A 16892-nucleotide genomic window follows, 5' to 3' on the forward strand; every position below is an offset into this window, starting at 1 on the left:
TTTCCTCACACAACCACCCTCATCTAGTCAAGCATAGAATCAATGCACTCATACACCTCTCTAAGGTTAGGTGCATCTACATCCCCATATTTGATGTCCTAGACAAATGAAACAATGATGGAGACTATATATTTTGCATCAATCCAAAACACATCACTCTTCGCTATAACCTTCACCCTCCTCCCCTGCTCTGTCTTGGACTCAGCTCACCAATTTCATTTGTTGTCATAACCATGACTTGCAATGACTCTTGCAACTCAATGATTCTCTCCAAGAGAATAAAATACGATGCATATCTGGTTTCAACAAGTTTCAAGTCGTGTTCCACGAGGACACGTCCCCATCCCCCATGGTGTTTTGGGGATAGCGAAACAATTGGGGACATCCCCCTACCATTCCCTCGACTTGCCAAATCGTCAAAATTCAAGAAACATCCCGAAAATGGGAGGGGGCACCTAGCCATCTTAAGGATGATTGGGGACGTCTAAGGTGATGGTCAGGAATCCCCCACAGCTGCAAGACATTTTTGCCAAAAAAAATTCATTTTTGTTCATCTTTTCAAACATCTAAAACCCCCCTACACCCCCTCTATCGTTGGGTTTTTCTCACATCTAACACCTTGTGCAGCTTATCATTATTGTCCCTCAAACCCATTAGGGTCTCCACTCCCAAACCCCCACTAATTATTGGGATCTCTTGTTATATAAGAAATTTGATTACAATGAGGGGGTTTGGGAGCAAAGACCAAAATAACTTAGACAACTAATTTTATCACTATCATAATATCTAATTGTTGTTTTATAGTTTATATTTTTGTTATACTACTTTATTGAAGTTTATTATGCCGTTATACTACTACTGTCAGGATTTATTTATATGTTGATATTGTTGTTATTAGTTATTGACAGATCTCTCTCTATTATACAAATTTTAAAATACACATACCCCATTGTCCCCAAAAAGCATCCCCTATCATCTCCCTATTCCCGTGTAATGTCCCCTTTTTAGCTTGTTCCTATTTTTGAACGATTAGCCTATCATTTTGACCCTCGTAGGTTAATAATTGGGGGATAGAGGGTCTTCTGAGGTAGAGGCTTGGTTAATGGAGGTTCTTGTCTTCTCCAAAATTCAATATATGTTCCAGTTTGGTCTTCATTTTGCTCAGATTGGACTTTGTTTGGGCTTAGTTTCATATACTTACTATTTATAGTAAGTCAGAAGGCGGTCGAGAGGGACCCTTTCTATTTTTAGTAAGTCTGTGGGTTGGACAGAGGACAAAATGGTCAACTCCCCGGTGCAGACAGAATGAAGAAATATTGATTAATCATGGAGTTATGCTTATTTGATTATTCATAAAGTGATAACTTTATTAATATATTTTATTATGAGGCCATTTAATGTTATATAATAAGTTATTATTATTTCATAAAGAAAGGGTCATACTCATCATTAAAATGGGGCCATGTTTTAATTAATTATTGAGTGCCTAGCCAAGGAGGAAATTAAATGACATAAAGTGCAAATATAAAATTATATTATTAATGATTTATTAGAAGATTCTAGATGGCCGACTTCATAAGGAGGAATTAACAGTAAAGGAGGATTTATCCCACATTGAGCGTGGAGATTGATTTGGAGTTTAAGGAATCTTTATAAACAAACCTTGTCTTCCTTCAAGAGCATGTTATGAGATTATTTCATTGAAGCTATTTCTCCATTGTTGCTGGATATCAGTGACTAGATTGTTCTAAGGAAGAAAACCCTTGGATTTCTTGGTGTTGGACGGAAACCCAAGCACCATTGTGAGGTGGTTTCACTCAGGAATCACTATGGAGTTTATTGCATGTTCTTAATTCATGTTTTTAGCATAATGGCAGCTAGGGTCTGCACACAAATTCATATTATCAGCTGCATATTTTTCCCAGAATGTTACAACAGGGTTTGAGAACAAACTAAAAGGGCCAACATTGCAGATTGAAGACTCCTTAACAAGCAGACCTGTATTCTTCATTGGCAGCCATTGTTGATCAGATTTCAAGTTTTCTTATTGCTGCTACAGTATCACGTGAACAGTAAAATGCTACAGTACTTTGGCAACAAGGAGTGCTCATTGCATGAGTTAATGCTGCCACCTCTTCATCACATATGGGCGCTTATTTACACCAGGTTCTTCATGATTTTTAGATGTAGTTTACATTGTCATATCAGTCATAATAGCTTGCTGCAGATGCACATTAGTTTACATGCCAAGTGTTTGTAAAAATGCTCCTTGGCTGTAGCTATGCATTTTACCTCTGAAACTCATGTATTTGCATTTGAAAAGAGTAAAAACAAGTACATTTCATTCTCAGCTCATTGATGGATCTTTTGACATTCATTTCAAAGCATTTGCATCATTTCTACTTGATTTTAAGAGCATACACAGCAAACTGAAATTCCTATCAGCGAGCTACAACTTCGCATACAAAGTGTTTGACAATACCCCTTAGGGCTCAAATAAGCAAAACAGGGTCATATTAGCCAAGGGATATTACATCCCGTCCCTGAAATGTTGTGGAACTTAGGTTTCAAGAACTCCTTAGAGAAGCTCCCGAAGAGTGCATGTGAAGTGTGGTGGTTGTAGATAAACAAATGCACATCTCTAGCATCACTGACCACTACTCTGATCCACTCAATCTTACCCATGCCCTCGAGTGCATTATTCATGGCATGCACACAACAAGGAGTCCACCATATGTCTATAAGCTACCTCAACAAATTTCCCAACAGCTTTGCACACGTGTTACATTTATCACTACTTGGACCACATTTTGTGGCCCAACCTCCTCAATAGCATCCTTGAGGACAAATTTCCCAACAGCTTTGCACACATGTATTACATCTATCACTACTTGGACCACATTTTGTGGCCCAACCTCCTCAATAGCATCCTTGAGGATCTGAAACTGAAAATCAACATCTTTGTAATGCCCTAAACAATCAACTGCCTTAAAAAAATATGGGCTCTCTATACATGTAACCATGATATTGATGAGTGGACTATGTGTAATATCTGTCCACCCATCCATTTCTATAATACATCCACTCTTCACCCAACATTCCTTCATTTTCTCCGTCAACACATTGATCTTGGAATAGTTTTTATCCAAGATTGTGGTCCTCAACTTTGTCTCACTTGGTGGCACATATGATGGTCCTCCCCTTGCTAGCATCAACATCATCTCCTTATAATAAGGAGATTGAGCTACATGAAATGGTATGCCATTGGCAAAGAACTTGCCCATGGCATCATCTATATCATCCTTTAGTTGCACAATGAATAAATCAGCTATGGGGTTGCGAGCATCACTTGTCAATTTGTGTTTCCCTCTACCCTCTCCTGCATGGGCACTTGAAGAAGAACCTGCCATCTCCTACTCCCATCTGTGAACTATGACTAGAACTTTGTGGCTGGCTCTAATAAACTTGCGTCCTATGAGACAAAGTAGTGGGCATAGGTGCAACTGCACTGTCATCAGGAACATCCCATAGCTTGTTTATTTCAGCTCTGTATTTCAGGTTTGCTGCTTTCCCCGAAAAAGAACATACATCCACACCTTTTCCTCGAATATGAAGGTGTGCATTAACTTCAGTAATGCTGCCAAAAAAATCTAGCTCACAAAAGTGGCACTTCCACAACCTTGTGCCACCAAATGTCCCCAGCCTGCCTGGTAATTTTGTTGCAAAATGTCTAAGAGGAGACTTAAAATCAAAAGTACTCCAATCATACTCTGCCAATAATGCAGAGGGGCACTCTATACTTGCAGCTGCACTTGCCATTGAACTAGGTTGGGCTTCAGGTTCAAGCTCAGCCTCATGGTCACCCCCCTCAACCTCAGGTGCATATTCAGATTCAGTACTGCATCGAGGGATGCCTGGGCATCTGTGGTACGTCTCAATGGCAGTGATGGTTCGGCAGGGGGGCAAACCCTGCCCTGTCCTCATGGTTCACTGAAATTTATATTAAAGATTTTTGTGTCTCTTGTGGCTCTTCGCTTAGCAAGATTTGAGATTCTGTATTACCAGATATATATAAAAACACCCAATATCTACTTCATTTTGTGGCAAGTCATTGCATAAGAATACACATAACCAACATGGATCCTTGAATGCAGAACATAACCTTTGGGAGACTCCCATTAAGACAAACATGAGTGCTTAACACAAATCCTACTATAATAAATGCTTTGCATTTTACTAACCTCAAATGCCTGTTGAGCTTTCTAGTTTTGCAAGGCTTATATATGGATATATTTATAGACATATAAATATATACACGCTGATAAACACACTTCCCATTTCATTACTTTCCAAGTCATTACACAAGAACTCTCATTGCCAATATGCAACCTAATGATACCAAATATGACCCTTGGGAGCATTCTTCACTTAAGCAAACAAGATTACTTAATACAAATCTTGTTGTACACATTTCTTGGCATTTCATTAAAAATTGACTTGGCTGTTGTGATTTCTGGTTCCACAAGAATTTGCTATGCACAAAAAACTTCTACCGATATGGAATTTGGTAATATAATACATGACACTCAGAAGTTTCCATTAAGGGTAATTTATAATTGTGGTCATACACACTCATGAAGTAACGAGTTGGGTTGCCGAAATACAATTATCCTCTCATCCCAGGAATCTCAATACTAGCTAGCAGAAGTTAGAACAGACCCACTCATTGTCTATATGGAACCTGATAATACCAAATATGACCCTTGGGAGCATACTTCACAAACGCAAACAAGATTGCTTAATACAAATCTTGATATACTCATTTCTTGGCATTTTACTAAAAAAATCACTTGCCATTGTGATTCCTGGTTCCGCTAGAATTTGCTATACACAAAGAAAACTTCTACCAATATGGAATTTGGCAATACAATACATGACCCTTCCAGGAATTTCCATTAAGGCTAATTTATATCTGTGGACATACACACACATGAAGAAACGAATTGAATTGCTGAAAAACAATTATCCTCTCATCCCAAAGTTCTCAATACTGCTTTGCAGACAAACCCACTCATCGCCGATATTGAACCTAATAATATTAAACGTTTGCTTCCCTGTTCTGATTTCTGGGTCCGCAAGAATTTGCTATACACGATATGGAATTTGGTAATACAATACATGACCCTTTCAGAAATTTACATTAAGGCTGGTTTATATTTGTGGGCATACACATACATGAAGAAACAAATTGGGTTGCTGAAAACCAATTATCCTCTCATCCAGAAATCTCGATACTACCTAGCAGAACAAAACCACTCATCACCGATATGGAACCTAATAAACTGAATATGGACCTGGGGAGCTTACCTCATTTAAGCAAACAAGATTCTAGATTACTTAATACAAATCTTGATGTACTCATTTCTTGGCATTTTATTAAAAGTTGATTTGCCTGTTGTGATTTCTGGTTCTGCAAGAATTTGGCATACAGAAGGAAAACTTCTACCATTATGGAATTAGGTGATACAATATATGACCCTTTAAGAAATTCAAACTAAGGCTAATATATATTTGTGGGCATTCTCACACACGAAGAAAAAAATTGGGTTGCTGAAAAACAATTATCCTCTCATCCCAGAAATCTCAATATTACCTAGCAGAACAAACCCCTCCACCAAATATCACTTCAACAAGAAACAAGAATCAAAAGAAAGAAGTAAAACTAACAGCTATCTCAATTAAAACAAATTATAATATTTTCCAACTGAAATTAAAAAAAATACAAGACAGAGAGAAAACCTGTCTCAACTCTGACGACTTGTTCCTGTCATGCTCCATTACATAGCTGCACCAAACACATAAACAACCACTGTCAGATTGCAGTACCAGACAAATCAAAACAATTGATAAAAATAAAAGTAAATGATAATCGTATAATTACTCACCCCACAGCATTAAAGAGGCAGCTGTTATCAGAAGGAATGACCCTTCTCACAACCGCACCATCATCCATCTTTCAATTTAATAAAAAAAAAACGAATGAAAAATATCAAACACCCACAAAAGAAAATAAATCTTTATTTGGATTGAAGAAAAATGCAGCTAATTTCTTGAGATTAGGATTGAGATGGGAAGAAGAGCAAGTTTGCTGTGCTTATAACTGCCACATGGACTTATTTCTTCAGAGAAAATGACGTTATGATTGTTCTATCTTTAAACGCAAGGCTGTCTGACTGTATTCCAAATTCTATTCCTCCTCCTTTTTAATTTATTGGGGAATCTGATCCCGTTTAAAATTGCAAGCAGTTTACCATACCTTTCAAATTTGTAACGTAATAAATAATAAAATAATTATAATAATAATAAAGAAATACACCAACCCAATTGCAATATCTGGTAATACAGATTCTGTATGACTACTCTATCCAAGACTACTTGACGTTTGAAAACAAAATTATCAGTTTTTTAAAGATTAATGGGAATTTTTTTAATCTGTATGGACTACTTAATAAATGGGTTATTTGGGCCTTCGTTATTGGGGCCCTCAAAAAAAGATTAGTAGTATGTATATGTTTATTATTTTTTTTTATACAAATGTTTTTAAATAGATATTATTATTTGATTGGTTGTTTTTAGTATATTTGTAGAGTAGAGATATATATTTAATATTTTGTTATGTTATATTATCTATTTAAAAGTATTTTTGGTCAATTTCTTACAGTATTTCTCATCATAGACTCATTGTATTTATGGTTCTATTTTTTTAAATGAACTACAATCATGCCCTACACTCTTTAATTTCAATTCAAGTAAATGCATCTAAGGTTTTGAATTGAGTTTCTATGGCATGTATTTAAATGCATTTCCCTAGGTCATTATAACTATTGAATAGAGGAGAGCATCTAACCAAAATAGAAGATATTTGTAGATTAATCACTAACACTCATAGGTTCAAGTATCACCTAATCTATCTATGTAAACATTCAACATCTATATTTATTTTATGTTTCCATCACTATTAAGTTAGCTTTAGGGTCTAACTACTAATAAGGAAGTTGTTCACTCTTTCCAACTATTATAGCAATCTCAACAATTCTTCCTAACACAAGTTGGTTTTCCCTTGCACAAATATACATAAGGGAAAATCTTTTACATATACCAAAAGGGCATACTTACTTTAGAAATAATCGCACAATCGAAACATAATATTGCTACCAAGAATGGAGGGAAGTAGCATGATTACATCTTAGGATCTTGAACTCTTGCTTTAATTTACCTTAGGCCTCTAAGTTCATATCCAATTATATATTATATGTTTTCTCTTTGTTACAACATCTTTACATCTAAATTCCACTAAGTTGATTTTGAGGTAATTTTTAATTCCACCTCAATTTATTTCCAGCACATATCTATTTTCAATCTCAACTACGTGTATTTATGCCTTAATTTTTAGTAGACATGACATCAATCAAACACATATATTCCAATTCAAAAGAAATATATTTTGGTCCAATTGAACTAGAACCACATCTATCCAATTTCAACTATCTTATTAGTTAATATCATTCTATATTTATCATTTATTTTTATTGTATATCATATTTTATTCTCATATATATATATATATAGACACCTAAAATTGCCTTGTCTACTTTAAATATTTATTTTATTTATATAATTATTTAAGCCTAATTCTTCTATTAATTGAATAAATCTTTATTTATTTAATTAATTCATTTATCATCTTCTAGCCTTATTTCTCATTTAAATAAATACATTTATATATTTAAATTATCATTTTTCTAAATTAAATAAATACTTTTATTTATTTAATTTGATCCCACTTCTTCTATTAATTAAATAAATCTTTATTTATTTAATTAATTCATTAGCCTTTTCTACCTATGACACATGTTATTCATCTCTTAATTCATACACTACCTACCCTCTCATTATTTTATTATTTCTTTTACCTACCCTCTAATCATAGTCGACCATTTATCTCTTACACCTCTCAATCTTATCCCTCCATTTCTTATAGTGTCTTCTATACAAGGAGATGCTTCCTTCATTATCAAGCCCTGGACATATACATTTTTCAAGCATCCTAGCATTCGATCTTTCATATGTGATCCTACTTGCAACCACATTTCCATTCTTTGTTGAGCTCTTGTGCACACAAAATCTAAGAGCAAATATATCAAGCAAGATTAATGGAGATAGGAAGAATGGAGATTCAAACCCTATTGGACATGTGATGGTATAATCTTTGTGATTTCATTTGATTTGCATTGTCTTAGGTAATCTTCATATGTTATGGTGGATCTTTGTTGTTGTTAGGCTAGGGTTTTGTGGTTGAATTCATTTAGCCTTTCAATATTGTTTTATCCATTTTTCACCGTATACATTTTGGCACACCGGGTGGGACGTTTGTCCCTTTTGCATTTAACATCTTTTGTGCAGATTTTGTATTTTTGAAGTTGCAGATTTGACATTTCTGACAGCATTTCGATATTTTCGCGTTTGTGTACCTTCGAATCGCGTTTTTTATTTTCTGTCGTGTTTGTGACATCTAGAATTGCGTCTGTGTCTTCGACATTATTCTTTTTTTTTTTTGCAGATTGCAGGAATCATGTCTGTGTTCCCTAATCGCATCTATGAGGCCTCCAAATGCGTCTATGTTCGAGAACTGCGTCTGTGTTCAGGAACCATGTCTGCGTCAGATCTAGCCATGTTTGCATATTTTTATAGCATTTGTGTTACTGATAATCACGTCTGTGTTTAGTTTTTGCATTTTGGTTTCTTTGATTCGGTTTTTCATCATTCGGATTTCAGATCTGGTTTATATTGAGCTAACATCTTCAGATCTAGCTAACAAAATTGGTGCAGCTTGTCTTGAAAGCAAAATCGTTTTGTTGAAGGCCCCTATTTCACAAAGTTTTTTGGATCTAAAATTTACCTAACTTGTGTGCTTGCAGGAAGGGGTGATCATTTGAAACAATCCAAACTACTAACAAATCTTTGTTGCAGGATCTTCGCAAGGGTTTTTGATCTTTATTGTGTGTCTTGTTTTCATAGACTAGCAAACAATTCAATTGGTGCACTAAAATTGAATTAGTGTCTTTTGTGTCTTGAGCAATAGGCTCTTTTTGTTTGATCTCTAGAGGGTCTGTCTCCCCGTGTGGTCATTAGGACTACTAGTGAGGAGAGAACGACCCAATTGGTAGCGAGGAAAACCCACCTCTTCTGAACCACTATAAACAATTGTATCCATGGTGAAAACTATGGATAAACACTATGTCTCCCCATAAACCCGTTTGATCAAATTTATTTGATCAGTTGTAGGGTGTAACCCCTACCGATTGGGAGCCTTCTGTATTTACAAAGTTAAAAGTGTCGCATGTATGGCCACACAAGTGGATGCCCTTACTAGCACCTCTTTGTTTTAGAAGCCAAAATCCTTCTAGTTGTTGGGTCAGGAGGTCGGACCTCTGGAGCGACCCACACACATACGGTTCTTAGTAGAGATACAAAGTTCACCACGAGGAGTTTTCATGGGGACTAATGCTTGGTTGCCCCGAGAAGTGAGTGCCGAGGGTGGAGCCAGTGGGGTCAAGCATCCAAGTATTTTCTCTAAATAGCGTAGCCTCGAGGGAAACCCCATGTGGGATCAACAACTATTGTCCTGGCCAGCCATAAGAATTGTGCTTGTCTTATTTTGAACAGTCAAACACTCAAGATCAAACATCAAAACATTATGTCTTTTGTGTCTTCAAGTGTATGCAAAACAATTTTACATCAAACAACACACTTTTCCTTGAAGTCATTTTTGATTCCAAACACTTGCAAACATTGAGTCCTCTTGTCACGGAAATGCAGTCAAAATTTTAGATTGGGTCACAACAAAACAACTTCACAAATTGGAAAAATTTACAGTCCAACAAACAAGAGCAATCAGTTTCAGAATTCTTGAGCTTCCTAAGCTATCTCTTCAGGTTTTCATCTAGAATTCAACCTATCTTTGGGTCTCACAAAGTCCATCATTGCTTTACACCTTACATTACATTCACATTTGTCTAAACTTGAGTCAAAAGGTCACTTGCTTGTCCTCATCATACTTTGTCAACACATTACATACAACAACATTTTGCTAAGTGGTCCCTCATCAAGGTCTATCACCTTTGGGTCTCATTTGGTCTTACTTAGAGTCAAGGTCAACTTACCTCATCAAGAGAAACTATCATCTCTTTGGAAGCCACACCTACTCTACTACATACATACGTGGTCTTACACTTTGGACATTGCAAGTACACCTCAGATTCATTTACATTCCATCCAACTCTTGGTCTTCCATACCCTTCCATTTTCATCTAGTCTCACACATCTTGGTCAAGACCTAGTTCATGGTTGAAACCCATTCCCAAAAATCTAGGAGAGAAGCTAAAGAGGCTCAAGAGTCCGCAAACATGAGTTCCTATGAGTATGAAAATGATATCTTTTTCAATTCTGGTCATACTACATTACCTGACATGGATGCCTATAGAAACATTCCAAATGTTGAGAACATGGACAACACAAACAACAATGATACACACAATGACAATATGGACAACATTTCAATACATTCAGCAAAAGTGGAAGACTCCATTATGGATCCCCATTTTAATCGATTCGGTTGAAGAAATAATGAGGAGAGATAGACAATATTTCTTACAAGTGATGGCACAAAGTGGAGCTAAGATCCCTCATGATTTTGACATGTCTCAAATAATGGAAAATCAACCTTTGTAACAACCTCACCTCAACATGGATCAAAGGAGGCCTAATAGTGGAGGAAATAGAGGACCATGTATTGTTCCTGAATCACCATCATCTTTGTTTCAAAAAACCAAGGTCCCACATACACGTGGTCAAGCATATGATGCTCACCTTCGCAGACCATTATGGAAATCTTATGGAGAAAAATATACTCAATCACATACCAATACTAAAGACCAAACATCAAAGCAATTGGATATCCAAAGACATGTTCAAATTTTGGACACAAGGAAACCCCACGTTAAAATTGGGGGAAACACACTAGAACAAACTCATGATATGCCTGTAGAGTATGGTATACATGGACAAATCAAACATTTCATTCCTCATCATGACTCTATACCAAGTGGTCCTTATACGCAACATCACTATAGACCTCCTCCATGTGAACATGTGTATGATCAATACCATCCATATATGCAACATGCTCCTCCACTTGGTGGTTCAGGCATGGGGTATGGTCCAAGAAGTTGATCTCCACCTAAGAACAATTTGGAATAACAAATTAAGGACTTACAAAAGAAAATGGAGGACATAAATACACCAGAGCCAACTTACACAATGAGAGACATATGTCCCTATCCATTTGACAAAAGCATTTCAATGCCTCCATTTCCCACACATTTCGTGACACCTAAGTTTGATAAGTATAGAGGAAAAGGGGATCCTAAGGCACATATAAGACAGTTTTTCACAACCTGCATTGAGGTAGCAACAGAAGAGACATATTTGATGAGATTATTCCCACAAAGCTTAGGTGATCAAGCTATGGAATGGTTCTCCCAACTTCCACCTAGAATTAAGTCATGGGGTGATTTAGCAGAGGCATTTATCCAACATTTCTCATACAACATAGAGACAAGACATATCAGTCACTACTTTGTGCAACACCAAGCAAAAGGATGGAGAATATTTTTCATCATTTTTACAAAGATGGAGAAATATAGCCAACAAATGCTCTTGTGAAATTCCACAAAAACAAATGGTAGAGATGTTCACCCAAAATGTTAACAAAGACATTGGTTATGACTTAAGAAAAACTTGTTTGTTCACCTTCAAGGACATCATTGAAAAAGGCTTAGCAACAAAGAAAGTCCTAATTGAACAAGGAGTTATTAAGATATTCAAAGAAAACAAAAAGGACTTTAAAGGAAAAGACAAGCCAAGATTTTGGAATAAAAACAATAACACGGTCAATGATGGTGTTGTTGATGCCAATACAATACGACCCAAAATCAATTTTTTGGGATCAAGCTCTACAAACAATCAAGTGAATACTCAAACAACTTCCAAATCACGAAGGCAATACACCCCATTGGGAGAACCACTTTAATCAGTTTTCAAGAAGCTAGTGGCAAACAAAATAATAACAATTCCAGATTTGACTCCAAATGAGCCAAAGGTTAAACCAAATTGGTGGAACGATGATGAGTATTGTGAATTTCATAAGAGAAAAGGTCATAAAATAGGAAATTGTCATCGACTGAAGAACATAATACAAGATCTCATTGATAGAGGTGACATTGAGATTGAAGGACACTCATCCAATCAAGAACATGAAATGTTTCAAGAACCATTCCCAAAACATGACAAGGGAAAAGCTAAAGCCACAGATGACCAAACCAACTATACCAGAACATCTTATAACTATGATTCAACTATCAATCACATTTCAATGGATAATTATGTCTCTACCATTATCATCAAGGATAAAACACCTGAGAATTCTACCCAAAGACCCAAGATTGTCCTGAAAGGAATTGGATCTTCTTCCGAACCAACCTCTGAATGTAATGTCACAACTCGTTGAGGTAAATTCACTTTGCAAGGTTCTCCAGCTAAAACCACCACTTCCTCATCAACCAAACCTGAGTATGACTTTGTAGAACAGTTAGGGAAGACACCCACGCTTATCTCAATCCTTGAGCTCTTACACATATCCCCTACACGTAAAGTCATTCTTGACAAAATATTGAGAGACACTTCTGTCCCCACTGATCTGAACGTGGACCAGTTTCAAGCCATGGTGGGATACCTTTCCATTCCACACTCTTACATTCACAAAAGCTGACGATGCCTCCGTGAGCCAACCACATAATGCACCTTTACACATTGAAGCCTACCTACACAAACATCGAATAAAGCGAGTCTTGATAGATGGAGGAGCTGGTCTAAAAATTTGTACATTGAGCACTATTAAACAATTGGGATATTCTGATAAAGATGTGAATTCTACAAACAAAATTACCATCAAGGCATATGATGACGAAGAGCGCTCATCCAAGGGAACAATCACTTTACCTCTCAAAGTTGGGCCAGTTACTAAGGATGTTGTTTGTCAAGTCCTAGACCTTGATCTCACATACAACATATTGCTAGGATGTCCATGGATTCATGAGATGAGGGTAGTCCCATCTACATATCATCGATGCATCAAGTTTCCACACAATGGAGTTGAAGTGACCGTCAAAGCCGACCCAAATCCATTCATATATTGCAACAATCTGCGACCTAGATCAGAAATAACAATCCCAGTCAATCTAGAAGCTATTCTTTCATCAGCATACATTGATCCAAAATCCTTGAAAGCTTCTACATCAAAACAAACAGAGCTCAAAGAAAAGTTCAAGATTAAAGACCTGGGATGTGGTGAGTATATCTTTCATGTTGATCAACTCCCACTATCTCCTAAGGTATTCAGTTGACAAGAACAATCTACAAACAATTTGGAATGCCAAGGAATTGGGTGTGAAGCACCTAGTGTTGTGGCTACTAATTCTGAATGCAAATCTCCTCTAGTGGTGCAAGCATCTCTTGATATCAATAGTCCTAAGAGTGGTTTCAACGAATAATTTATTGAGCGTATCACTAGACCTCTTGAGAACTCACATAGCTTTACCATATCATCTGCTCATTCCATTTCCACTCCGCTCCTCAACTTGGATCAACAAGAGTTACAAAAGCCCTTACTCATTGGGGATCAAAAATCAAGCTTTGAAAGGCAAAATCTAAAAGTCAAAAATAAAGAAAAGTCCTTTAGTCCAAATCAAAATCAAAAGCCATTGGACTCTGCAAAAATCAAGGTCAAGGATAAAAATCCTATGAAAGAAAAAGAACAAGAGTTGATCTCCCCTAATATCAAAATAATTGGGGGCAAAAGTTCTACAATTTTAAGTCAAAAAACATACTTGTTGATCCTAAGTCTCCATCATGCTATCCTACTTTCACTTATTTTCGCAATCATAAGCCTTCATCACTCATCCAATTGTTCCGCACATCCTTTCCCTTATGGCGATACATCATGGACCTTTAATGGAGCTTCCTCGAGGGACTTTGTTATCAGGGATGCCCAAACTTCTTTAGGTGACATGCATATGGGCAAACGTAGTCCACACATTAGTAATTCTATCTCAATTCCTTTATCAAGGAAGATAGTCACTCGAGCTACACACCATTCAGTCAAGGACCAATGCAATTACAATCATAAGGTCAAGCCTCACACATTTGAGGTAGGTGACTTAGTTCTCAAGGAAAATCCTAAAAATCACCAAGACAGAGAGAAGAAGGGAAAATTCAAACCAAATTGGCTTGGTCCTTACATCATCACAGTGACCTATGGATCCGGTGCATATCAGCTCTCAACTCTAGATGTCGAACCTTTGGAGGATACTATCAACATCATGCACCTTCGCAGGTTTTACACATAGCTCTTCAGAGTATCCTAATTCAAAAATACAAAAAAATTCAAAAATTTTAAATACGAAAAAAAAATCATAAAACATAAAAAATCGTTACTTGGTGAAAACCTGACAATCAGGCGCCTTGTGACACAAAAAAAATTGAAAAACATAAAATATTTCGTCCAACGGTGAAAACCACTTCGGTGGCGCCCTGGGCAAGTACCATGGTGAAAATAGGGTCACCAGCGCCATGCGTAGAGACATTGCTCCTCCCCCCTTCAAGATTTCATTTCATCCTTTCACTTTGCACACACTCACAACCTCTTCATCCATAATAAACACCCATTCCCATCATGGCTTGTTATTGATCTACCTAAGATTGGTTAGCCATTCATAATAAACCTTCATTTTCACCCTTCCCATCCATAATAAATCAGCTCCTATCTATGGCTAAGGCAAATCCTACGTCTAGTGATGGTTGTGGAACTGAGAGCATCACATATTTTGAGGAGTACAATTTCTTTCAATTTTCTTCAGTCTAACTGTGCACAATCTGCAATAAAGCAGCATTTTCCTTGCCAATCCGCAATAAAGTTTCGTCTTCTCCGCAATAAAGTATCAGTTGCATGGATTCAATTAGTTTTAGATGAGACACAACAGCAACAATGGGCTTCAACAAATCAAATCTTTCAACAGATTCAGACAACATTATGGTTCAGTGCTATCTATCCTTTTGTGAAAGTAAACATTGTGACCACAATCAAATAGACTTATACAACTAACAAGAGACACTAAACTTGAGGACTACAGTGGATGTTGGTGTTGAGTCTTGGTTTTCTTTTGATTTTATCTTTTGGTGACATGTCTTTTAGCTTTTCCGGGATGTCTTTGACTAGAGATTTTATCTCCATGATGTCTTTGACTAGAAAGGCGAGGATGGGGTATCATCGCCTGTTTTTCTTTGCTGTCTGTGGATTGTCTCTTAGTAATGCTACGACTTGTCCAAGGATATGAGGACACTGTGATTCTAGGATGAACTGGGGCATTATTTGTTTGTGACTGTCTTATCTCCATGCAAACGGGTACAATGACTTTCTGGGTTAAACATATGTTTGGATTGTCATAACCTATTTTTCCATAATAAAGCTCAATGATGATAACACACAAGAAGCTCTTTCAGTTTCATATCTTCTATCTTCCATCCCCCTTTCTTGATTGACTTCCATCGTCCTTCCTAAGTTTGTGTAGCCAGCTATCACATGACCAAGTATAATGACACACCAAAAATATTTGCATTGCATATAGTTTGCACCTACATTACCACATATTAGGCATTTCATACACATATATAGATATCACAATTGCATCACATCCTGCACACAACACATGTTAGCACATCTTACATTTTTATCATGTAAATAGTTATTTGCATTATCATATTCATCTACATTTCATACATTCACATTTACATTGACATAACATATTAAAAACATAAAAGAACAAAAATATTGCATTTCCTCATGTACATATTTGCATCCATATCATAACCATCACATAGAAACATACATCATGAAACATCTCATCACATAGGTACACATGCATATAGTTGCCACAAGGATGAATCATCTCATATATATATCAAAATCATAAGTGTCATGATACAACGATGTCAAAATCATATGGCTACAATCACCCAAAGGTGTCATCATACAAAATGGTACAAAAAAACTGATACATAGGGATCCCTCTAAGGCTATGATGAACTCCCTCCCTCGGAGGCAGTTGGCCTCGACGGAGTCTGAGCCCTAGAAGGACTTGCCCCAGGATCATCTCTCCTTCCCCCTCTATCTGGTGGTGGTGGAGGACCCATGACCCCACCACTAGATGCCTGTTGCTTGTCTCTCCTGTCCAGCCCTCATCTTCAGTCCGGGATCTTGAAACACTCATCTTAGGGCATCCCTATCTCCATCTCCATCATAGGGTATCAACTCCCCATCGATCGGTATCCTCAAAATCCTATATACATCCTCCAAAGTGACTGTCATCTCACCCATCAGCAAATGGAAAGTACAAGTCTCTGAGTGCCATCTCTCAGCTAAAGCAGTCAGCAATCCCATGTTCGCTGAAACTCAGGCACATACATAATATGTCGCAAGCCCATAACCTCAATAGCTGATCTATCCTCAAATGTCAGCTCCGGTCGTAAACTCTGAGTCGATGGGAATCTTTCCCATGACTCCAGCATAGGTAGGTACTCCTGTAGTCAAGCAAATCAATCATGTCAGTCATAGTGGCATTCCCTGTTCATCACAAAGTGTTGCTCATATTTGCACTCGCTGTTCATCACAAAGTGTTGCTCATATTTGCACTCACTGTTCATCACAAAGTGCTGCT

At 37.0% G+C, this 16892-nt stretch overlaps 1 protein-coding gene across 3 annotated transcripts in view; it reads right to left on the bottom strand.

The window, feature by feature from the left end:
- Positions 1-6293, bottom strand: part of LOC131038933 (OVARIAN TUMOR DOMAIN-containing deubiquitinating enzyme 2) — a 90758-nt gene extending 84465 nt beyond the window's left edge. For all 3 annotated transcript variants that reach the window (XM_057971542.2, XM_057971541.2, XM_057971540.2), the window contains exons 1-2: positions 5946-6293; positions 5800-5845 (exon numbers count right to left, since the gene is read on the bottom strand). In XM_057971542.2, coding sequence (XP_057827525.2) covers positions 5800-5845; positions 5946-6013 — 114 coding nt within the window. In that variant the 5' untranslated portion in view covers positions 6014-6293. The remainder of the gene's footprint in view (positions 1-5799; positions 5846-5945) is intronic.
- Positions 6294-16892: the final 10599 nt, after the last annotated feature.

Source organism: Cryptomeria japonica, chromosome 3 (genome assembly GCF_030272615.1).
Source record: "Cryptomeria japonica chromosome 3, Sugi_1.0, whole genome shotgun sequence".
Taxonomy (NCBI): domain Eukaryota; kingdom Viridiplantae; phylum Streptophyta; class Pinopsida; order Cupressales; family Cupressaceae; genus Cryptomeria; species Cryptomeria japonica.